The sequence below is a fragment of the Schistocerca cancellata genome, chromosome 3 (genome assembly GCF_023864275.1).
Source record: "Schistocerca cancellata isolate TAMUIC-IGC-003103 chromosome 3, iqSchCanc2.1, whole genome shotgun sequence".
Lineage (NCBI taxonomy): Eukaryota > Metazoa > Arthropoda > Insecta > Orthoptera > Acrididae > Schistocerca > Schistocerca cancellata.
This window is the reverse complement of record NC_064628.1, coordinates 543,126,568-543,145,353: the sequence shown is the minus strand read 5'-3', so window position 1 is coordinate 543,145,353 and position 18,786 is coordinate 543,126,568. Positions and strand designations below refer to the sequence as shown.

The following is an 18,786-nucleotide window of genomic DNA, read 5'->3' as shown; positions in this document are numbered from 1 at the left end:
CTGGTGTGGCTTGCTATTTTAAAGTTTTGTGAAATCTTTTGATTCACTTGATGTTGGAATAACCCTCTGTCCGTGCTAAAATGTGCATTTTGCTGGTTATTGTAAAAGCTGAGAACAATAATCTGCTGGTGATGAATCAGTGTCTATTGCAGGTGGTCTGTTTTCAAATTGTGTATCACCAACATTTACACCTGATTTATTTTCACAGCCGATACCATGTCCTCTATGAACTTGCAGACTGCCAGAATCTTCCCGTTTCATTTTTGCAACTCAACTGACTTTCAGTTTCCGCTTTTAAATTGTCCAGACTTTTCTCCAATTTTGCTTTCATTAGTAATTTTAGTATATCCCTATTCTGGACATGTTGCTGATCATTGGAAAACTATATCTATCTTCATTGTCTTTTTAAATTCTTCATTCCAGCAGACTTATAATTTCCTCTTTTACCTATTTCTACACGTTATGGTTTTATATTAATGCAAACCTTTAACAGCACTCCATATAAGAAAAACCATCATTACCTTTTACATTAATGCAAACACAGCTTAGATGGAGAGGAATTAATCTGCATTACACATAAGTAACTGATGTTTACAATTGTAATGTTCAAGTCACTTTCCGTTAGCCGTTTACTTGCACTGTAACACTGTGTCTGTCACAAAAGTACAAAAAACTTAAAGATTGTTAATAGGAGTGCCTGTTGTTGTCAACAGCAGTTGAAGGAAATACATAACAAAGAAGTTATTGCATTTCAGAGCACTGGCTAGTTTTTCGGCCACTGCTTGTGTAGAAAAAAGGGAATGGTGGAACCTGTACTCCATTGTGCTGGCTTCACACACTGTAGCCGGCCGGTGTGGCCGAGCGGTTCTAGGCGCTTCAGTCCGGAACCGCGCGACCGCTAAGGTCGCAGGTTTGAATCCTGCCTCGGGCATGGATGTGTGTGATGTCCTTAGGTTAGTTAGGTGGGGGACTGATGGCCTCAGAAGTTAAGTCGCATAGTGCTCAGAGCCATTTGAACCACACACTGTACCATTCTTGATAACATAAAAACAAAGGCACAAAATGCATCCTGGTACACTTTTGATTGCTTTTCCGCAATGTGTATCCCTCCCTAAATAGAATACAGTGACATATTTTTAAATACATTACTAATTCAGTTTGACCACCGCTCCAAAATAGCATCCTCTCCCAGCACCTCGAGGTCTGTAGGGCCGTCATTGATGACACAGCTTCGAGGATTTCGCTTTAATAGTGATGAAGTGGTCCAAGCAGATGTGAGGTTGTGACCCTGTCAACCAAGTCTAACATTCGAAAGTAATGTAACAATGAAAACAATCAATTTTTGACTAGATAATTTAATTAGAAACAGTGATAGTATCAACAAAATAGTTTGTAGAATGTTAATAATTTTCCACATTTGTAAGTCTTCCAACAAATGGTTTGATAACTTAGTTCACAAATCTGTGGGACCATACTGGCTAAAGCATGATGCTGGAGAAATCAGCATTCGTGTTAAGACAGCTTGCATCCAGCAAGTATTACTTAAACTACATACTCTACAATGAGATGATCAACACTGATGTTCTGATTATTGTTCCTCCTTTTTTTCATTTTGAGCATCTCTGTACCATGTTGCTTTTAATCAATACCTCATGCAATATTCCTTCATGCTCTGTCTGCTGGCTCCTCCACTTCTCTGTTGATACTGTTTGGACCTAATATCTTGTCCTACTGTGTGAAAATGATAATTATTTACTGTGTACCACAGTGCTGCAGGGGAAGGCAAGATGAATAATTTGATATAGGGCATTTGTGATCTATCAATCTGGGACTCCACCTCATTTTGGCCTACAAAAGCCACCGAAGATAATACATGTGCACCCTGTGAGAGATTTTTAGTGTCCTGTCTCCTTCTTTCACCACCAGCTTAGTTGGTCTTAACTGTTTGATGCTAATGTCTTTTTGTCACTAAACTCATCCGTGAATATTAAACACTTCTTGGTCTTGCATTTGCAGTGGTGTAATTGACATTTGCATAAATTTTACCTCAAAATTTTGTGAATTTTAAAAGCACAAAATTAAGAATGAAATATTTTGTTCCTCTGTTCTTACTGCAAAACAGCTGTGCTCAGAGGGGTTAATCTGTCAAAATTCACAAAATTTTGAGGTCAAATTTACATAAGCATCAAATTTACACTTTGTAAGTGCAAGGAACCATGAACCGTGGACCTTGCCATTGGTGGGGAGGCTTGCGTGCCTCTGCGATACAGATAGCTGTACCATAGTTGCAACCACAACAGAGGGATATCTGTTGAGAGGCCAGACAAACATGTGGTTCCTGAAGAGGAGGAGCAGCCTTTTCAGTGGTTACAGGGGCAACAGTCTGGATGATTGACTGATCTGGCCTTGTAACATTAATCAAAATGGCCTTGCTGTGCTGGTACTGCGAACGGCTGAAATCAGAGGGAAAGAACAGCCGTAATTTTTCCCGAGGACATGCAACTTTACTGTGTGGTTAAAAAATGATGGTGTCCTCTTGGGTAAAAAATTCCAGAGGTAAAATAGTTCCCCTCCTTCCCCCTCACTGTCCCACACCCTTCCTCCCTCACTCCCTCTCTTTCCTTCCCTCCCTCTTTCCCTCGGTGTCTCCAAGGCCCCCCCCCCCAATTTTTATCCAGAATTTCCTGTCACTTCGTACTTTCAATGTCTAAGTTGGTGCCTCCAATAGTTCCCCCCATATCCAGGAGAATGGGGTCACGCAGGGCTCTGTATTGAGTGTATCACTATTTTTAGTGGCCATTAACGGTCTAGCAGCAGCTGTAGGGCCGTACATCTCATCCTCTCTGTATGCAGACGACTGCTGCATTTCGTACGGCTCCACCAGTACTGGTGTTGCAGAGCAACGCCTACAGGGAGCCATTCACAAGGCGCAGTCATGGGCTCTCGCCCACGGCTTCCAGTTTTCGACTGCTAAGTCGTGTGTCGTGCACTTCTGTCGGCATTATACCGTTCATCCGGAACCAGAATGTTACCTTCATGATGATCCGCTCACTGTAGTGGAAACATATCAATTATTAGGACTGGTGTTTGATGACTGATTGACATAGCTACCTCACCTTCTTTGTCAGCTTAAGCAGAAGTGCTGGCAACACCAACTGAGGTGCAAATCACTCAACTCTGCTGTGGCTCTACAGATCCCTTATTCAATCCTGCCTTGACATGGGAGTCTGATTTATGGTTCAGCAACACCCTCAGCGTTGTGTCTACTCGATCCAGTGCACCACTGTGGTATTCGCCTAGCGATGGGAGCTTTTAGAATGAGTCCGGTGACCAGTGTCCTGGTGGAGGCAGGAGTCCCTCCATTGCAGATCCATCGGGCACAACTGCTCGCCAGTTTCGTTACACACATTCGTAGTTCTCCTGAGCATCCGAATTACAGTCTACTTTTTCCATCCATGGCAGCCCAAGTCACGACTAACGATTGCGGTTCACATGCGATCCCTTGTGTCTGAACTGGAGTCCTTCCCTTTACCACCTCCCGTCCAGGTCTGTCCGCATAACCTGCGTGGTGCACACCTAGGCCGCAGATTCATCTGGACATTGTACATGACCCTTAGGACTCAGTTACTCCTGCTGCTCTCCGCTGTCACTTCCTCTCGATTATTGATGTGTTTTGGGGCTCTGAAGTGATTTAAACCGACGGTTCAATGGCTGATGGTCATGTTGGCTTCTCCTGTGTCCAAAGAGGCAATTTTGAACAGCTTTCCTTGCCCAATGGCTGCAGCGTATTCACTGCAGAGCTGGTGGCCATCTCTCGTGCACTTCAGTATATTCATTCATGCCCTGGGGAATCGTTTCTTCTGTTTACTGACTCGTTGAGCCGCCTACAAGCTATCAACCAGTGCTACCCTCGTCATCCAGGTGTCCATCTATGCCCTGGACCGGTATCGTCATTCAGTGGTGTTTCTGTGGACTCCAGGGCATGTTGGAATCCCAGGCAACAAACTTGCTGACAGGCTTCTGGAGATGGGCATCTCTGAACCTGACCTGCATTCTGATTTACGCCAGAGGGTTTTTCGGCCTTGGGATATGGAATGGCATAACAGTACATACAAAAAACTGCGTGTCATTAAGGGGACTACAAATGTGTGGAAGGCATCCATGTGAGCCTCTCGCATGGAATCAGTTGTCTTCTGCCAGCTTTGCGTTTTCTGTGCGTGGGTCGCCCACGGTTACCTCCTGCGCCATGAACACCTGCCTGAGCGTCAGTGCGGCGCCCGGTTGACAGAGGCCCGTCTTCTGGTGCACTGTCCCACTTTGACTGCCCAGCAACGAAATCTTGGGTTACCAGACTTGTTACCGCTAATTTTATCTGACAACGCCTCATCAGCTGATTTAGTTTTACGTTTTATTCATGTGGGTGGGTTTTATCATTTGATCTAAGTTTTAGTGCATGTCCTTTGTCCCTCTGTGTCCTCCACCCTAGTGCTTTTAGGGTGGAGGTTTTAATGTGTTGCAGAGTGTCTGTCTTCTCCTTTTTTATTCTCATCGTCAGCCAGCCATGGTAATCTGCTTTGTTGTTTTAATCTCTTCATCCCATTTCTTTCATTTCTGTGGTTTTCTTGTCCCCTTTTGTCCATTTATATGTTTGTTGCCCTTCATCATTGTTATGATTTTTGCTTTCATTCCGTTTTGAGTTGTCAGCGTCATTTGTTTTATTCTCACACTTGTGGCATTGTTTTATTTGGAACAAGGGACTGATGACCTCGTAGTTTGGTCCCTTTTATCTTCTTTTAATCCAACCAACCAATCACTCTCCCTCTCCCTCTCCTCCTTTCCTGTGTCATGGACATTGTTTCTTAGTTACTATGTTTTATAATAGCAGTCATAAAAGCCTCCATTGCAAAATTATGCAATGCTTTTAGTGAAGAAACAATGTTCACAACATGCAACCAAATGTAAACATCTGAAGATGGGATTTTAGGCATCTTGAAACGTTGTCATGGAAAAATAAACACTTATAAAAGCAAGAGCTAATTCATTGTAAATTACTTTCAGTTTCAATAGTTGCAATGTTCTAATACATCCACGCTTTCTCCCAAGAATTTCTTCTGTAGGCCAGATTGAAACCAGTTGCAAGCTGGATTCAGTTGCCTTTCCTCATTTTCATGCATTGTTTCCATCCCGGATTTTTTGTCATTGTAGTAATAGGTCCAGTTAAGTGTGTTATGGGAATGTAATTTACTGAAATGGGTTGAACTAGTAAACAGTATTTTATTTTATTTATTTATTTGTCCTTTGACTGTTCAACACAATAATATAGGACATGTTAGATATTACTCAGGTCAGATCAGGTAATTCTGGGGCAAGTTGGCAATGCCCTTTTCAGTGGAACAGGATTGGGTAAGGATGGGACAGCAGGTTGGCCACAGCCTTTTGTGCCTTTTTGAATGGAACCATTTCAGCATTCAGCTTGGCAACTTTGGAAACCCACTTCAAGATGGCTGGATGGGGGTTCGAACCCTGCTCCTTATGAATCTGAGTCCAGGGTCCATTGCATTAAAACCATGCCACATTGCTGTGTTTATGATTTGCAAAGGAATCTGTCAATAGAACCACATGTCCCTAGTCTAAAAGTTGTTTAAGATTATGCACAGGAAGTATAATCAGTGTTATAACTAGAACGTGAAGTTTTGTTGTAATACTTTTGATGTAATATGTAAGTAGTTTAGGTCTTGTAGCTACTAAAAGAATTCAACACTGGTAAAACAGTTTATGTAAAGAGATTTAAGCTCTTTACTTCCTTGAACTGTCCTGATCTGTGTTATTCAGAGTTTTCCAAATAACTGTAGGTGAATGCTCTGATGATACTAAAAAAAAAAGACTCACGTCTTCCGTAAGTAATGTTTTGATATGTCCTGCTTTACATGTAATATTTTCTGGGTACATAACAAGACATTTTACAGGTAGAAATCAATGATATGGCTCCTCCCTAAAATAAATGAGGGGAAAAAAGAATGACAGAGCAGCATAAATAAAAAAATAAATAATGCATCATTTGTCAGTATCACCAGAGATATTTGCTGAAAAGCTTGGTACTCTGTGACCAATTTCCAGTTTGGACTTGGAAAAGAAATACAAAACTTTTATGAAAATAATTTTTTTTATCTGTTTGTGCAACATACAAAGCAAAATGAGATTAATGAAATAAATTTTGGGGAAATATCATTTCAGTTAAAAATTTGTGATTTTTTTATTATTTTGAAAATATAATTTCTTATTCCTCTGTTAAAGGTCTGCAGATTATTTTCAATTTGGATGAAGTGGCATTTATTCAGAACCTGGTATTTTACATTGAATCGGCATATTGTACACCGGTAGGTAAATTGTGTTACTATTAATTCCAATGAATATATGTATTAGAACCATGTTATAATTTTTTTTCAATATGTGAATTTCATTGTGCTTTCAGGATTATGGCATATGGGAAAGAGGTGACAAAACTAATCATGGTCTTCCTGAATTAAATGCTAGTTCAATTGGCATGGCAAAAGCTGCCCTTGAAGCAATGAATGAGTTGGATTTATTTGGTGCACGTGGAGGGCCTTCCTCAGTTATACATGTTCTTGCTGATGAGGCTCAAAAGTGCCAAGCTGTACTTCAGGTAAAAAGATTTCATGATTATTATTATTATTATTGTTTCTTTCCTTTCTCAGACATTATGTCTGGTTAAAAATGGAAAGTGACGTGGACCTTGATCAAGCGTTACTTCCTTTTAACTGTATGGTATATGTTGCATTGCATTTAGGAACTTTCGGGTAATTGAACATGTATCAATAATTACAGATTTCTGTAGTTGTATATATACGTTTGGATGTAGCTGTATTGCGTTGATGTACTGGTGGATATTGTGTGGTATTATTATTATTATTATTATTATTATTATTATTATTATTATTACTACTACTACTACTACTACTACTACTATTGTCACCACCACCAACACCACTTGTAAATGATAAGTGTTACACGGTGTATACGACCTGGGACAACCAGGAGATCTGGGAAAGACCCGGGAATTTTTTCATCTGGTAGAAAACTGGGAAAAACTCAGAAGTTGTTTAGAATTCCGGTAATTTTTCATTATTTTAGTTTTCAGTTAATTTTTTGTAATTTTGACTGGTAAGAACTGCTACTCTAACAAAGGATATTACTGTATCCCGTCACTGCAGAATAATAGTGCAACAACATTACATGGATGAGAGAATAAAACCTAAATTGCAAAGGAAATGCGCCATATAAAAAAACACAGAGCTCATACAAGTGTCTGCTGACAGCAAAATGTGTGAAAGACTATGTAATGCTTCGTAACAACAAATTACCTCCGATTTGCGTGACGTCACAACTGTTTACATTAGATCCTTTTAAGCAGTTATGAGCGGGCTCATGCGCCTGCGCAGTTGAGTCGTGTATGAGTAGTACCTTCCCCTGCAGCAACCTGTGGTATCTGAACTGGTCGAAATTTTGGTGGGGGGAGGGCAAACTCATATTCTTAAGGAAGAAAGCCTTGTCACAAAGCTCCTAGCATCGAGCGCACGTTGGTTTATCGATTATTCAAATGATTTTAAAATACATCCCTGTTGGTTTTTGAAAATTTTTGAACACATTCTAAGTTGATTTGTGAATGAATCATAAGTTGATTTTTGTATGCATGCGTAGTTTATGTGATGTCTCTGCCAGGGGAATCCTTGTTGCATCTAGAAATAAACTTTCCTGCTGACAAAAGGGGGCGGGGCTATACGAGTTGAGTGGAATAAAGCTGAACAGGTGAATGCCAATGGCTTTTTGTTTATGTGATTGATTGGATATGTGAATGATCAGTGTTGTTTAAATTACTAGCGAAGTCCATAGATTCAGACTACGAGAGTGGAAATAAGCGATGAACAGGAATAACAGGTAAGAAAGATTACGTGTTATGTTCTCAGTGTATCCAAGGAAATGAAATTTTGACAGAAAATTTTGGTCAGATCGCTAAACTACAAAGGGCAAGTTGTACAGTCCCCGGCTAGCAGCTGCTAAGTTATATTGTGGGAGTAGCACGGAAAATGCATTGTATGAACGTGTAATAACATCTAACCGGAGAACAATCGCTGGATAACTAAATGGGTGATTCTGGTAGGGTCTACTATTGCCGTGATTTGAAATATCGTAGATCCAGGGCTGATGCGCAGAGGAGTCTTGAGTGTCTGAGTGTGGTGGTGGGGTTGGGGGCGGCTATTCTCCATGTGATCCTCATTTACGTTTAGTGATTTTGCTGTTTGCTCTTCGTTTACTGCTCTCATGTCAAATGAAAACAAAGTGATTTCTGTGGCTGGGAGTTATCAAGTGAATTAAAATACATTCACGTAATTATGGAAGGCTAAAATGTGTTATTAGTTTCACATTTTGTTTCCACCTTTATGACAGTCAAGCATTGCAAAATGATGAAGTTACTTTTGTCGCTTTGCTACCAAAATCTAGTTTTTATCTATCTTTTCTGCTGAGACAGCCAATTTATTTGAAACGAAGTGCTTACCACACTATTGGATAGTTTCAACTGTTTGCTGCATTTAAAATGCACATTTTCATCTTCTAGCATGTATGGCATTATGCCATAATAAAGAACTCAATATGAGATAATACAGTATTGGTACTCCAAGAAAACTTGACATCCCGAACACCACACTGAAGAGCTTAATAAGAGGTCGGGGCCTACTTCGTTGGCAATCTGGACATACGAATGAGCATTTTAAGGTGAATTATCCATTTCAGTATGGTTCATGAAATTCTGATGCTCTTGGAGTGTCCTCTGATGTCTTGTTTCTTTTATGACATAATGTAAGATCTTTTAATATTTTACGCAAACGGGTTTCCTACGTCGTCGCAGCTGCGCAAATGCGGTGACGCCTCTTATCTGCCACTCTCTAAGAAACTGCTGGAACAAATCTATTTCTAACACATCGCGGGAAAATATTGCGAATTGTGGTTTGAAAACCGTTATTTTCAGAGTAAATTTCCTTTTATGCAAGATGAACCATATGCGAGAATGTACAATGAATTTCTTAAATCACAGAGCATTTGACTCTCATTTAAAAATCAACTCTTTGATGACAATCCATTTGGAAGAATATCCAGCCCAGAAAATCAGAGATTAATGACGGTATTAAACATTTTACTGGCACATTTGTGTGATGTATATTAAAGTGTAAAGCGCGCAAAAAAGATCGACATTAGATGTGAAAGCTTAACTTCTCTTGCAGCTTACAAATTATAGAGACCAATACTATATCCGAAAGCTTTTCTTTTCTTGTAGCAGCACTATGTATGTTAACTTTGGTAATTTCCAAGAATGATTGCTTCTGGAAGTTGCGGGTCCAAATGATACATATCGAACATGCGATCCTAAATCGAGCAGGCAAATCTGGTGGCGAATGTTTTGAGTATGTTTACAGTGGTCACTACAGCAATGACAAAAGAAGAGTGTCACAAAAATACTTGTAATTACAAAGGAGACAACTTACCTCTCTCGTTGTCGATGTTGTCGTCATGTGAAAGTCCATGTCATGTGTATGCTAGGGGAACAATTCCCTTTTTGCCATTAATGCGCGGAGGTGTGTAACTTGGAGCAACTAAGAGAACGACGGAAAACGTATAAAAGTGATGATCACAAATAATTGATCGTAACGCTCGCCACCAGAGTCGTGTGATTGATTTAGGATCGCACATTTGATATGTATCGTTTGGGCCCCGCGTCTTCGAGAGGCAATCATTCTTGGACATTGTGTGTTCGTGCTACTTAACAATGATGTTGCTATTGACTGACTACATCATGTGTCCTATGCTCTGAATATCCCCTGTCATTGGCTGGCGAGATCACGTGACATGAGCTATGAGTGGCTTACAAAACTGCATTGCAACCTCGATTTCAGTGCTGCGCAGAGTAACATGCGGTGTTTGGTGGAATGCAAATTTATACTTTCATAATACGAAAATTTGCAGCGTACATGTTGCTGCACATCAAAGAACTTTCCAAAACGTGTTTTTTTCCCTATGAGTTTAATTTTCTGAAGTGCTGGGAAATCCTAAGCTGTTGTATAAAACCATAACCATTCAAAAGATTCATACGTTTTACAGTTCCGAGAAAAAGTGTACGGTCACTTAACACAGAAAACGTGTATTTTCACCTGGGAGAAAGTGTATTTTTAACTGGAAGATCCGGGACAAATCTGGGAATTTTTTTTTTCCACGTCCACGTATACACCCTGTGTTAATTCTCAGAAAGAAAACTATTTTAATGTGTTACTCTTGAGTGTTTCCCTTTGTGTTGTCACTGCATTCCTACATCTCAAGCTCGCCCCTGTAATAATTTTTTGTCATATTTGTCAGTCTTTTCCACTTTTGAGTCTCAAAATTTCTTTCTGTGTTGATAAGATTCTGGAACATTTTGTTGTGTGAAAGAGAAAGCACAGTCTTTATGCACTGGTCTTGGACATGTGTGGATTGAGGTTGTTTTTGGTTTTCCTACATCATTTAAGATTAGTGTCAGAATGATTTTTTTTGTAGAGGACATGGTTGTATTTCAGTGTGAGCTTCTGCTCGAAGTCTAATTACATATTCATTGATGAACTGTTAATTTTCTTTCTGTCTAGTGAAAATTGTACCTTTTAGGGTAATTACAAACTTAATTTGACTTGAGGCAAATCATTATATCTTAAATACATGGATCATCATTGTGTGCTGTGCATTATGTATGCAGGAAAAGTCTTCCTCCATTCATTCTTTGAACATTGTGTGATTGCTGTCATAGTGACATTTGCACCTAAGTTAATTTACGTAATCTGCAGTCTGTGTGTATTAAGTGAAAAGTGTGACCGAAGCCAGTTTCATTGTAAACTCTATAACTTGACAAAAGAACACATGGCAATAGCAAAGTAATGTTGGTTTTGTGGGCAGAAAAGATTACTGTTCCGAGGCTAAACATTTCAAAAACCCACATGATGAGTTTTAAAACCAAACATTCAAAAACTGAAGAAATCTGTGTCACTCACAACAATCAAAAAATGGAAGAACTTGATTCAGTCAGGTTCCTGGGAATAAACTTTGAGTTGGAGTTCTCATATAGAATATCTAGCAAATAAATTAAAAAGTTGCATTTGCAGTGGAAATTTTAGCCTGTGCCACTGATATGGCCACCAGGAAAATAGCACATTATAACTACTTTGAATCGGTTATTCGATATGGAATAATTTTTTGGAGAAACTTGGGAAATGTTACACGAATTTTAAAGTTGTACAGCCGAGGGCATTATGTTGACCATTAAAGACATAAAAATATTAACTGTCCCCTCTTTATACATCTTTGAGGTGGTTCTTTTCCTACGTAGCAGAACTGATCTATTAAAAAAATCATTTTGAACACTCATATGACACAAGACATAAAGAGAACTTTATGCTCACCTCTCATCACTTAATACTGAGTGCTCAGACTTCTCAGTATATAGCCATGAAAATTCGCAACACAATAAAAGGGTGTGATATAATGAATATGAAGATAAATGAAACTTGCTGGCAGATTAAAACTGTGTGCCGGACCGAGACTCCAACTCGGGACCTTTGCCTTTCGCGGGCAAGTGCTCTACCAACGGAGCTACCCAAGCACGACTCACGGCCCGTCCTCACAGCTTTACTTCTGCCAGTGCCTCGCCTCCTACCTTCCAAACTTTACAGAAGCTCTCCTGCAAACCTTGCAGAACTAGCACTCCTGAAAGAAAGGATATTGCGGAGACATGGCTTAGCCACAGCCTGGGGGATGTTTCCAGAATGAAATTTTCACTCTGCAGCGGAGTGTGCAGTAAGGTAGGAGGCGAGGTACTGGCAGAAGTAAAGCTGTGAGGACGGGCCGTGAGTCGTGCTTGGGTAGCTTAGTTGGTAGAGCACTTGCCCGCGAAAGGCAAAGGTGCCGAGTTGGAGTCTCGGTCCAGCACACAGTTTTAATCTGCCAGGAAGTTTCATATCAGCGCACACTCTGCTGCAGAGTGAAAATTTCATTCATGAAGATAAATATTTTAAAAAGCAAGTTACATGATTTTGTATTTGAACGATGTTACTACTCTGTGAAAGTGATACTTTGAGTTGGATCCCTAAAATGGAATAAAAATTTATGTTAGTTGTAGTAAATGTAAATACTGTAAGTTTGACAAATTGCAAGTAAGTAAACGCTCCACAAAGTATTGTTGTAAGTGTGACAAAATTTTAAATAAGCAAATTCTAACCTTGACATGTCTCCTGTACATCAGACACTTGTTCTGAAATTGTGTACATTATGAGATGAATAAAAGACATTACACATTTCACATTGTTATCGTGAAGGGCAGGAAGAATAACCCACTCCTTACTTGAGATTTTGCTTACATGTAGTTACACTTGTTTGAGTCACCTCTTCAGACCGGTCGTTTAGCAAACTTTGATGACTTTCTGAGTGTTGCTGATTAAGTTCACATATGCTGGATACGTTGGTTTAATTCTAAAAGCCTGTCCCTTTCCTATAATAGGTCTTACAGTGGCAAACAGTGACTTATTCAGGGAATTAACAATGGAATATCAAGCTGTTGATTCTCGTAGGTGGTGAAACTGCCAACATGCTAACACTTACAACTGGGATACTTCAGTTCTCTTGAACCTAACAAGGTTAACCTCATACTTGCAGATGCTTTATTGATCAAGTGCACCACTCCTGTAGCTTAGAGAAGAAGCATTGCAGCTGAAGCATATGAGTCTTAGACTATTTGAAGAGTCAGTTTCTTTGTGCATTCCTTTGTAAATTTATGAAAAGATTTGATCATCTACTTCCTGAATGAATTTGGCAGCTTGTTTCATACCTGGTTCAGATCAGGTTGAGACTTGGTTGAATATCATAGTGCCATCACAGTCCAGTAATTTACCTCTGTATACACTGTTCACCCGTGGCAGATTTACTTGACTTTTGAGCTATACATAGCAATAATGTGCTATGCTCTGGGATTTTGGTTTACATCAGGCCATCGTAAAAGCTAAAAAAAAAGATTAAAATGCTACATTTTTCATAAGTGAGAGTAATCCCACTTAAATTTCTTTTTATTTTATTTTTTATTGAAGTTGCTATTGTAAATATTTTCTGTAGATTTAAGCAAATTGTGATATATTTCATAAATAGTATAACAAGTGGTTTCTCACCATATGCAAAATATTGTACTTCATGCCTGTGTAGAAATATCTTCACAGTCAATGGACAAAGACATATAGTTGTGGAAACCATTAACATTGTAGTTACAGTAGTTCCACCACAAGTGGTGGTAACTAAGCCATGTGGCAGCTGGCCTCACACATAGGCTGCCTGGGAACAAAGATGCAAGATAACAAGCCACAGAGCAGGCAGAAGTCAGTTTCTCTTCAGGCAGCCACCTCCAGCAGACCATTGCTAGCTACTGTGTGCCTGTCTTCTCCACCACTGCTGCTGGATTCTGAATATGACTTTGCTCCGATTGGCTGGACTCTACCTAATTCATCTCATCTTGTTGTACTACCATGGGAGTTTGACTCTGTCAGCGGTGATCAACTACAGATGAAACACTCTTGAAACATTTCTTCATGATATCTGTGCTATTGTGACCTGTGTTGTGTGGGAAAACTCTGAAAATTCTCGCATTGTTGTTATTGTGTCTTGTGATAGATTTCTCTTAAGGTCTGGAATTTTGGATGTCAGATCCCTCTTCTGTCCTTATTTCCCTGTGGCCATTAAATTTTCCTGGATACAAAAATATGATAATTTCAGTTGTAATCATATTGGATGCCCAGTAAATATCATAACTTTAAAAGTGTTTGTGTATTTTATGTAAATTACAGCAAATGGTGATGAGGTATTAGTCTCATGTGCAAGACAGCTACAGTATCAGTGACCATAAATGTCATGTGTTCAGAGCAGTATGTAGCTCTAGCCAGTTTATAAGGATAAGACACTGTCAAAAACAGAAGCACCATTTCTTAAAATCTTCAAACAAGAACAGAAACAGCTGGGGCTACAGGAAAAATTACATGAGCAGCATCAGCATGTGCTCCATGTACAGCAGGAGCTCCAACTGCAGCAGCAGATGCAACTTATGGAGTAGCAACTGTCTCAGTCCGAGGTCGCCCCATCTTCCTCAATGTATCCCACACTGGCCAAATTCCCTGCTTTCAGCAGCAACAATGAGGCATGGTATTCTTATTCAGCACACCTGCCCTTATTCAGCACACCTGCCCTATGTAGTGGGACACATTACTAACACTATTGTCACTGGTATTATTTCCTTGTCTGATGTGGACCGGAAATGTTTCAGATGAAAGAGAAGCTCTGTCCTGAGCAGGAGCTCATGGATAAAATAGCCACTACTCTTGACTGGCAAATGCATGTGGTATTAGAATGACAATGTTTTTTTCAATGTTTTGAATAACCAAGACAGATGTAGGGCACCAAACTCTAAGGGCTTAGTCAATGCTTTAAATAATTTGCAGAACAAATGGTTGTGCTAAATCTGATGCAGACAGCCTTGTACGAAACATATTGGTTCAAGATGCACTCTGCATGAAGACTGGTTTGATTCCATCAAGTTACCACATCCTGTATTGGAAGAAAACATAGCAATCACAAGAACAGCCAGCCCTGTTTCTGACATAACATCTGTCAGAATTCACCTCACAGCTTCACCCCCCCCTCCCCTCCCCATTCCCTCCACTCTGGGCCAGCCTGCCTCACCAGCATCAAAGGGAGGTTCCCTCATGCTCAGGATGCTCCCATTGCCACAGGCGTGATTAATATTCCCACAGCAGAGCTCAAAAGGCTCACATTGCTTCTGTCTGTCACAGTACCAGATGACTGACTGCACTGCTGTCTTGATCAGTGGCTGGAAGAGGGAAGGAAGGAATATTGGGTTTAACATCCCATCGACAATGAGGTCATTTGAGACAGAGCACAAGCATGGATTCTGTCAAGGATGGGGAAGGAAGCCGGCCATGCCCTTTCATAGCAACCATCCCGGCATTTATCTGGAGTGATTTAGGGAAGTCATGGAAAACCTAAATCTGGATGGCTGGATGTGGGTTTGAACCATCATCCTCCCAAATGCAAGTCTAGTGTATTAACCACTGCACCACCTCACCTGGTATGTATGTTGAAATCATCCACATGTAGCAGGATGGTTGTCATGACAGGCACCTATAGGTACTGTCTGCCTCCATATTGCTGGCCAGCGGGTACCGTTTCCAGTAGATACTAGCACTACAACAATGTTGTCAGTGGAGCTACATTCAAGCTGCACCCCTCTCCTGTTATGAGCTACACCTCTGCTTCGGTGTGGTCAAGTACCAGCTACAGCGTTGTGTGTATTGAGTACCTTGGCCACATACAAATTGGTTACCTGCCGTCTTTGTTTTGTAATAGGAAATTATAAGGATGTCCCAGATATAATTGACTAGCACTGTTTTACTGCATTCAGTTTCTCAATTATCAGCTATGTTTGTATGATGTAAGAAGTTTCTTCTATCAAGAAATCAGCAACATCTGTAACAATTTCCCCTTCCTCTTTCAACAATGTTTGAAATGTGCAGAAGGGTTTTCAGCACACATCACTCTTTGTGCCATTGCCATTCTATGATTCATACTTGCTCATTCTACACCTCATGTCTTCAGGGAGTCTGTACAAAATGAATTCTTTCATCTTATGGTCTGGGGCATTCTGCACCAAATTCCATCAAGTCTCTGGTCATCTCCCATCATAGTGGTCCATACACCAAATGGATCTCTCGGCATCTGCAATGACTTCACAGCCACAGTCAATGCTCAAGCTATAACAGTGACTTATCCACTACCAGAACCCAAAGAATTATTTTCTCACCTTGCAGGTGGGCATTTCTGCTCAAAGATCGGCCTTTCTGAACCATACCTCCAGCTTGCACTTTGATGCAGAGCCTCAAATATTTATGGTCAGCAATACACCATTTTGATTAAACCAGTATTGTAGTCTGCTATTTGGTTTTTCAGGCCCCCAGAAACATTTCAAAGGCTTCTTGTTGTTGAAGTTATTTGGACAATATCATAGTAACGAGAAGGTTATTTATGCAACCTCTGAAAAGTTTCGACACAAACAGTCATCTGTTAAAACCAGTGAAAGTACTCTTTTTTTTTCCTTGAGCAGCGTACATAGGGCATATTATGAGAAAATACAGTGTTATCCCAACAGAATCATACCAACAAGCCATACAAAAATTACCAGGGCTGAGCAGTTTGAAAGATCTTCAATCCGTACTTGGTAAAATAAATAGTTTGTTCGAATGCTGCCACCATAGCCACACTGTTGAGCAGACTCTGGAAAGCTGGCAAGCTTTTTGAGTGGATTTCAGAATGACAGCAAGTATTCCCTGCTCTCAAGTGCAATCTAACACAAGCTCCATGACTCACCCATTTCTCCTCAAGTGTTCACTCATCCTGGCAACAGATGCCTCCTACTGTGTAATTGGAGGAATGTTGTCACTTCACACAAAATGTTCAATCACATGGGCATCTGAAACTACGTCACCTGCACAACAAAATTACTCATAGACTGAAAAGGAGATTCTCTCCATCATATATGGCAGGTTGTTACAGCTCAGGTGCCTGCTCGCAAATAGTGGGGTGTCTGCAGGCAGAGGTGGACAGCGATGGGCAAACAGCTGATATACAGGCAATCAGGGAGCTGACATTAGTTTATGCAATCATACTGCACTGTGAACATCTGTGTAGGCAGAGATAGCCACCGGCTTGCGGCCCAGGCAGTACGTGACATGAATGTGATGCAATAGGATTGCCTGGCTGGTACTGTAGTAACTGTGCCTCTGCGGGCAGGCTGAAGCTCGCTCACACATGACAGCACAATGTGCAATATCAGGAAACTGCCTGGAGGTGATACAAAGTCAGTAGTAGCATAGCAGCATCCAAATCTTGAGGAGTGCACAGTAATTAACAGTTGATCGCTTGGCATTAACAGAGCAGGGAGGCTCGTGTTGGGCAGTTGTGCACAAGTGTAGATGTCCCTGGTGTTGGCAGTGGTAGTTTTGAGTTGGCGAGCACACCCTATGTAGTAGACTCATACTGGAGGCTGATGGTGGAGCCTGGCTGATAGTGGAGCCTCTGATCCCCACATCTGTGGTTTGTGAACTTTAGCTCAGCACATGGAGTAACATCCATGATGTGCAATTGTGACAAACTGCTTGTGAGGCCAGTGTAGTGTACTGATCTGAAGTGAGGCAGATGGTGAAAGGTAGTGGTAAATGTGGGTTTACCACACCTCTCCCCTCCCAGGTGGTAGGGGAGAAATTTGCACTCCCCACTGGGTCCAGTTCATGCCATGCAGAGGGCAGGGTGTATGGCTTCCACCTCCTCACAGCCCCCCCCCCCCCCCACCCCTCTCGACAGCTCAGGATGAAGGAGCTCCCAGTCTGCATGCACTCAAATTTAAGGAGGCTGAAAGTGAGCTGGTGGACAGTGGCTGCCTTGGGTGAGCAGCGGTGGGAATATGGCTGATGATGTCTGAGCTCCAGAGTGGTGGCTGCTGCTCTGGTCACCATCCAGGAATGTTCCAGGCTTTGGTAGCTCAGTATGAAGTGTTGGTCTGCTCCATTGTGGGGAAGCCAATGCCAAGGCCAAATTTGTCTCCTGTGGCTGTGCTGGCTTGGAACAACTAACAGTGGAATTAGATGGGAGTGGGTGAAGGAGGATGGGATGAGGGGGCTAGAGGATAAGCTCCTCTTCAACTGAAGTGGAAAAGGGGAAACTGGAAGGATTGGGGTGGAAAAGACTGGGGGGCGCAGTTGTGGAACTGGAGCTGGTTCTGGCATCGGATGATGGTCCAGTCTTCAGTATCAAGCATAAAAAGTTGACATCCCTGTTGCTGATGAATTGTGGCTGGGAAACACTGATCTCATTGGCCGAACCCCTTGGGCCCATACTCACATGACAGGCTGAAACTTTGGTGAAGGAAGATGAACCGGGGAGGGGTCAGGAATGCTTTATGTGGACAGCAGTGAATGCAGAAGAGAATGTGGTCGATGTCCATGTAAGAGTTCTGTCAGGCTCTTGTGTTGCCTGATATGAACTAAAAAAAAAGTCGGGTCTTCTTCCATGGAAGCATCTTGGAAGCACTTCTTTATCTGCTGTTTGAATGAATGTCCAGACAAAATTCTGTGGCTCTTCAGTTGATAGGGGATGAGAAAGAGGTGAACAGACATGCTTCACTCCATTCTTAGTACAGAAATTCTCAAAGGCCTTCACCCATAATTGTGAAAATTGTTGGTCATTAATGTCTGCAGCAGATCCTTGGTGGCCAAAATCTTCGACACTGCTTGCACTGTTTATTCGACACTGCTTGCACTGTTTATTCTGCCTTGCCATGGTTGTCAGCTAACAATGTATGGGAACCTGGAAAAGCATCAAAGACGATGAGCCACATGGTATTCAGGAACGGGTCTGCGAGATAAAGGTGAATTTCTTCCCACGGCTTGGTGGGTGCTGGCCAAGGCAAAAAAACCTATTGTGGGGCCACCTGCTGCTCTGTACATCTGTTGCATTGACTGACTAGACTTTCTGCTTCCCAGTCATTGCTCACCCATTAAGTGTGGCATCCAGCAAGCAGTTTGGTCCTGGAAGTGCCCCAATGCCCATTCGGGAGGACGACGGTTCAATCCTGCGTCCAGCCATCCT

General features: G+C 41.3%; 1 protein-coding gene across 2 annotated transcripts in view; it reads left to right on the top strand.

Moving 5' to 3' along the window:
• LOC126175372 (probable phosphorylase b kinase regulatory subunit alpha) overlaps nucleotides 1–18,786 on the top strand; it is a 247,572-nt gene that overhangs the window by 49,610 nt on the left and 179,176 nt on the right. For both annotated transcript variants that reach the window (XM_049922140.1, XM_049922139.1), the window contains exons 4-5: nucleotides 6,295–6,377; nucleotides 6,473–6,664. In XM_049922140.1, the coding sequence (XP_049778097.1) occupies nucleotides 6,295–6,377; nucleotides 6,473–6,664 (275 nt within the window). The remainder of the gene's footprint in view (nucleotides 1–6,294; nucleotides 6,378–6,472; nucleotides 6,665–18,786) is intronic.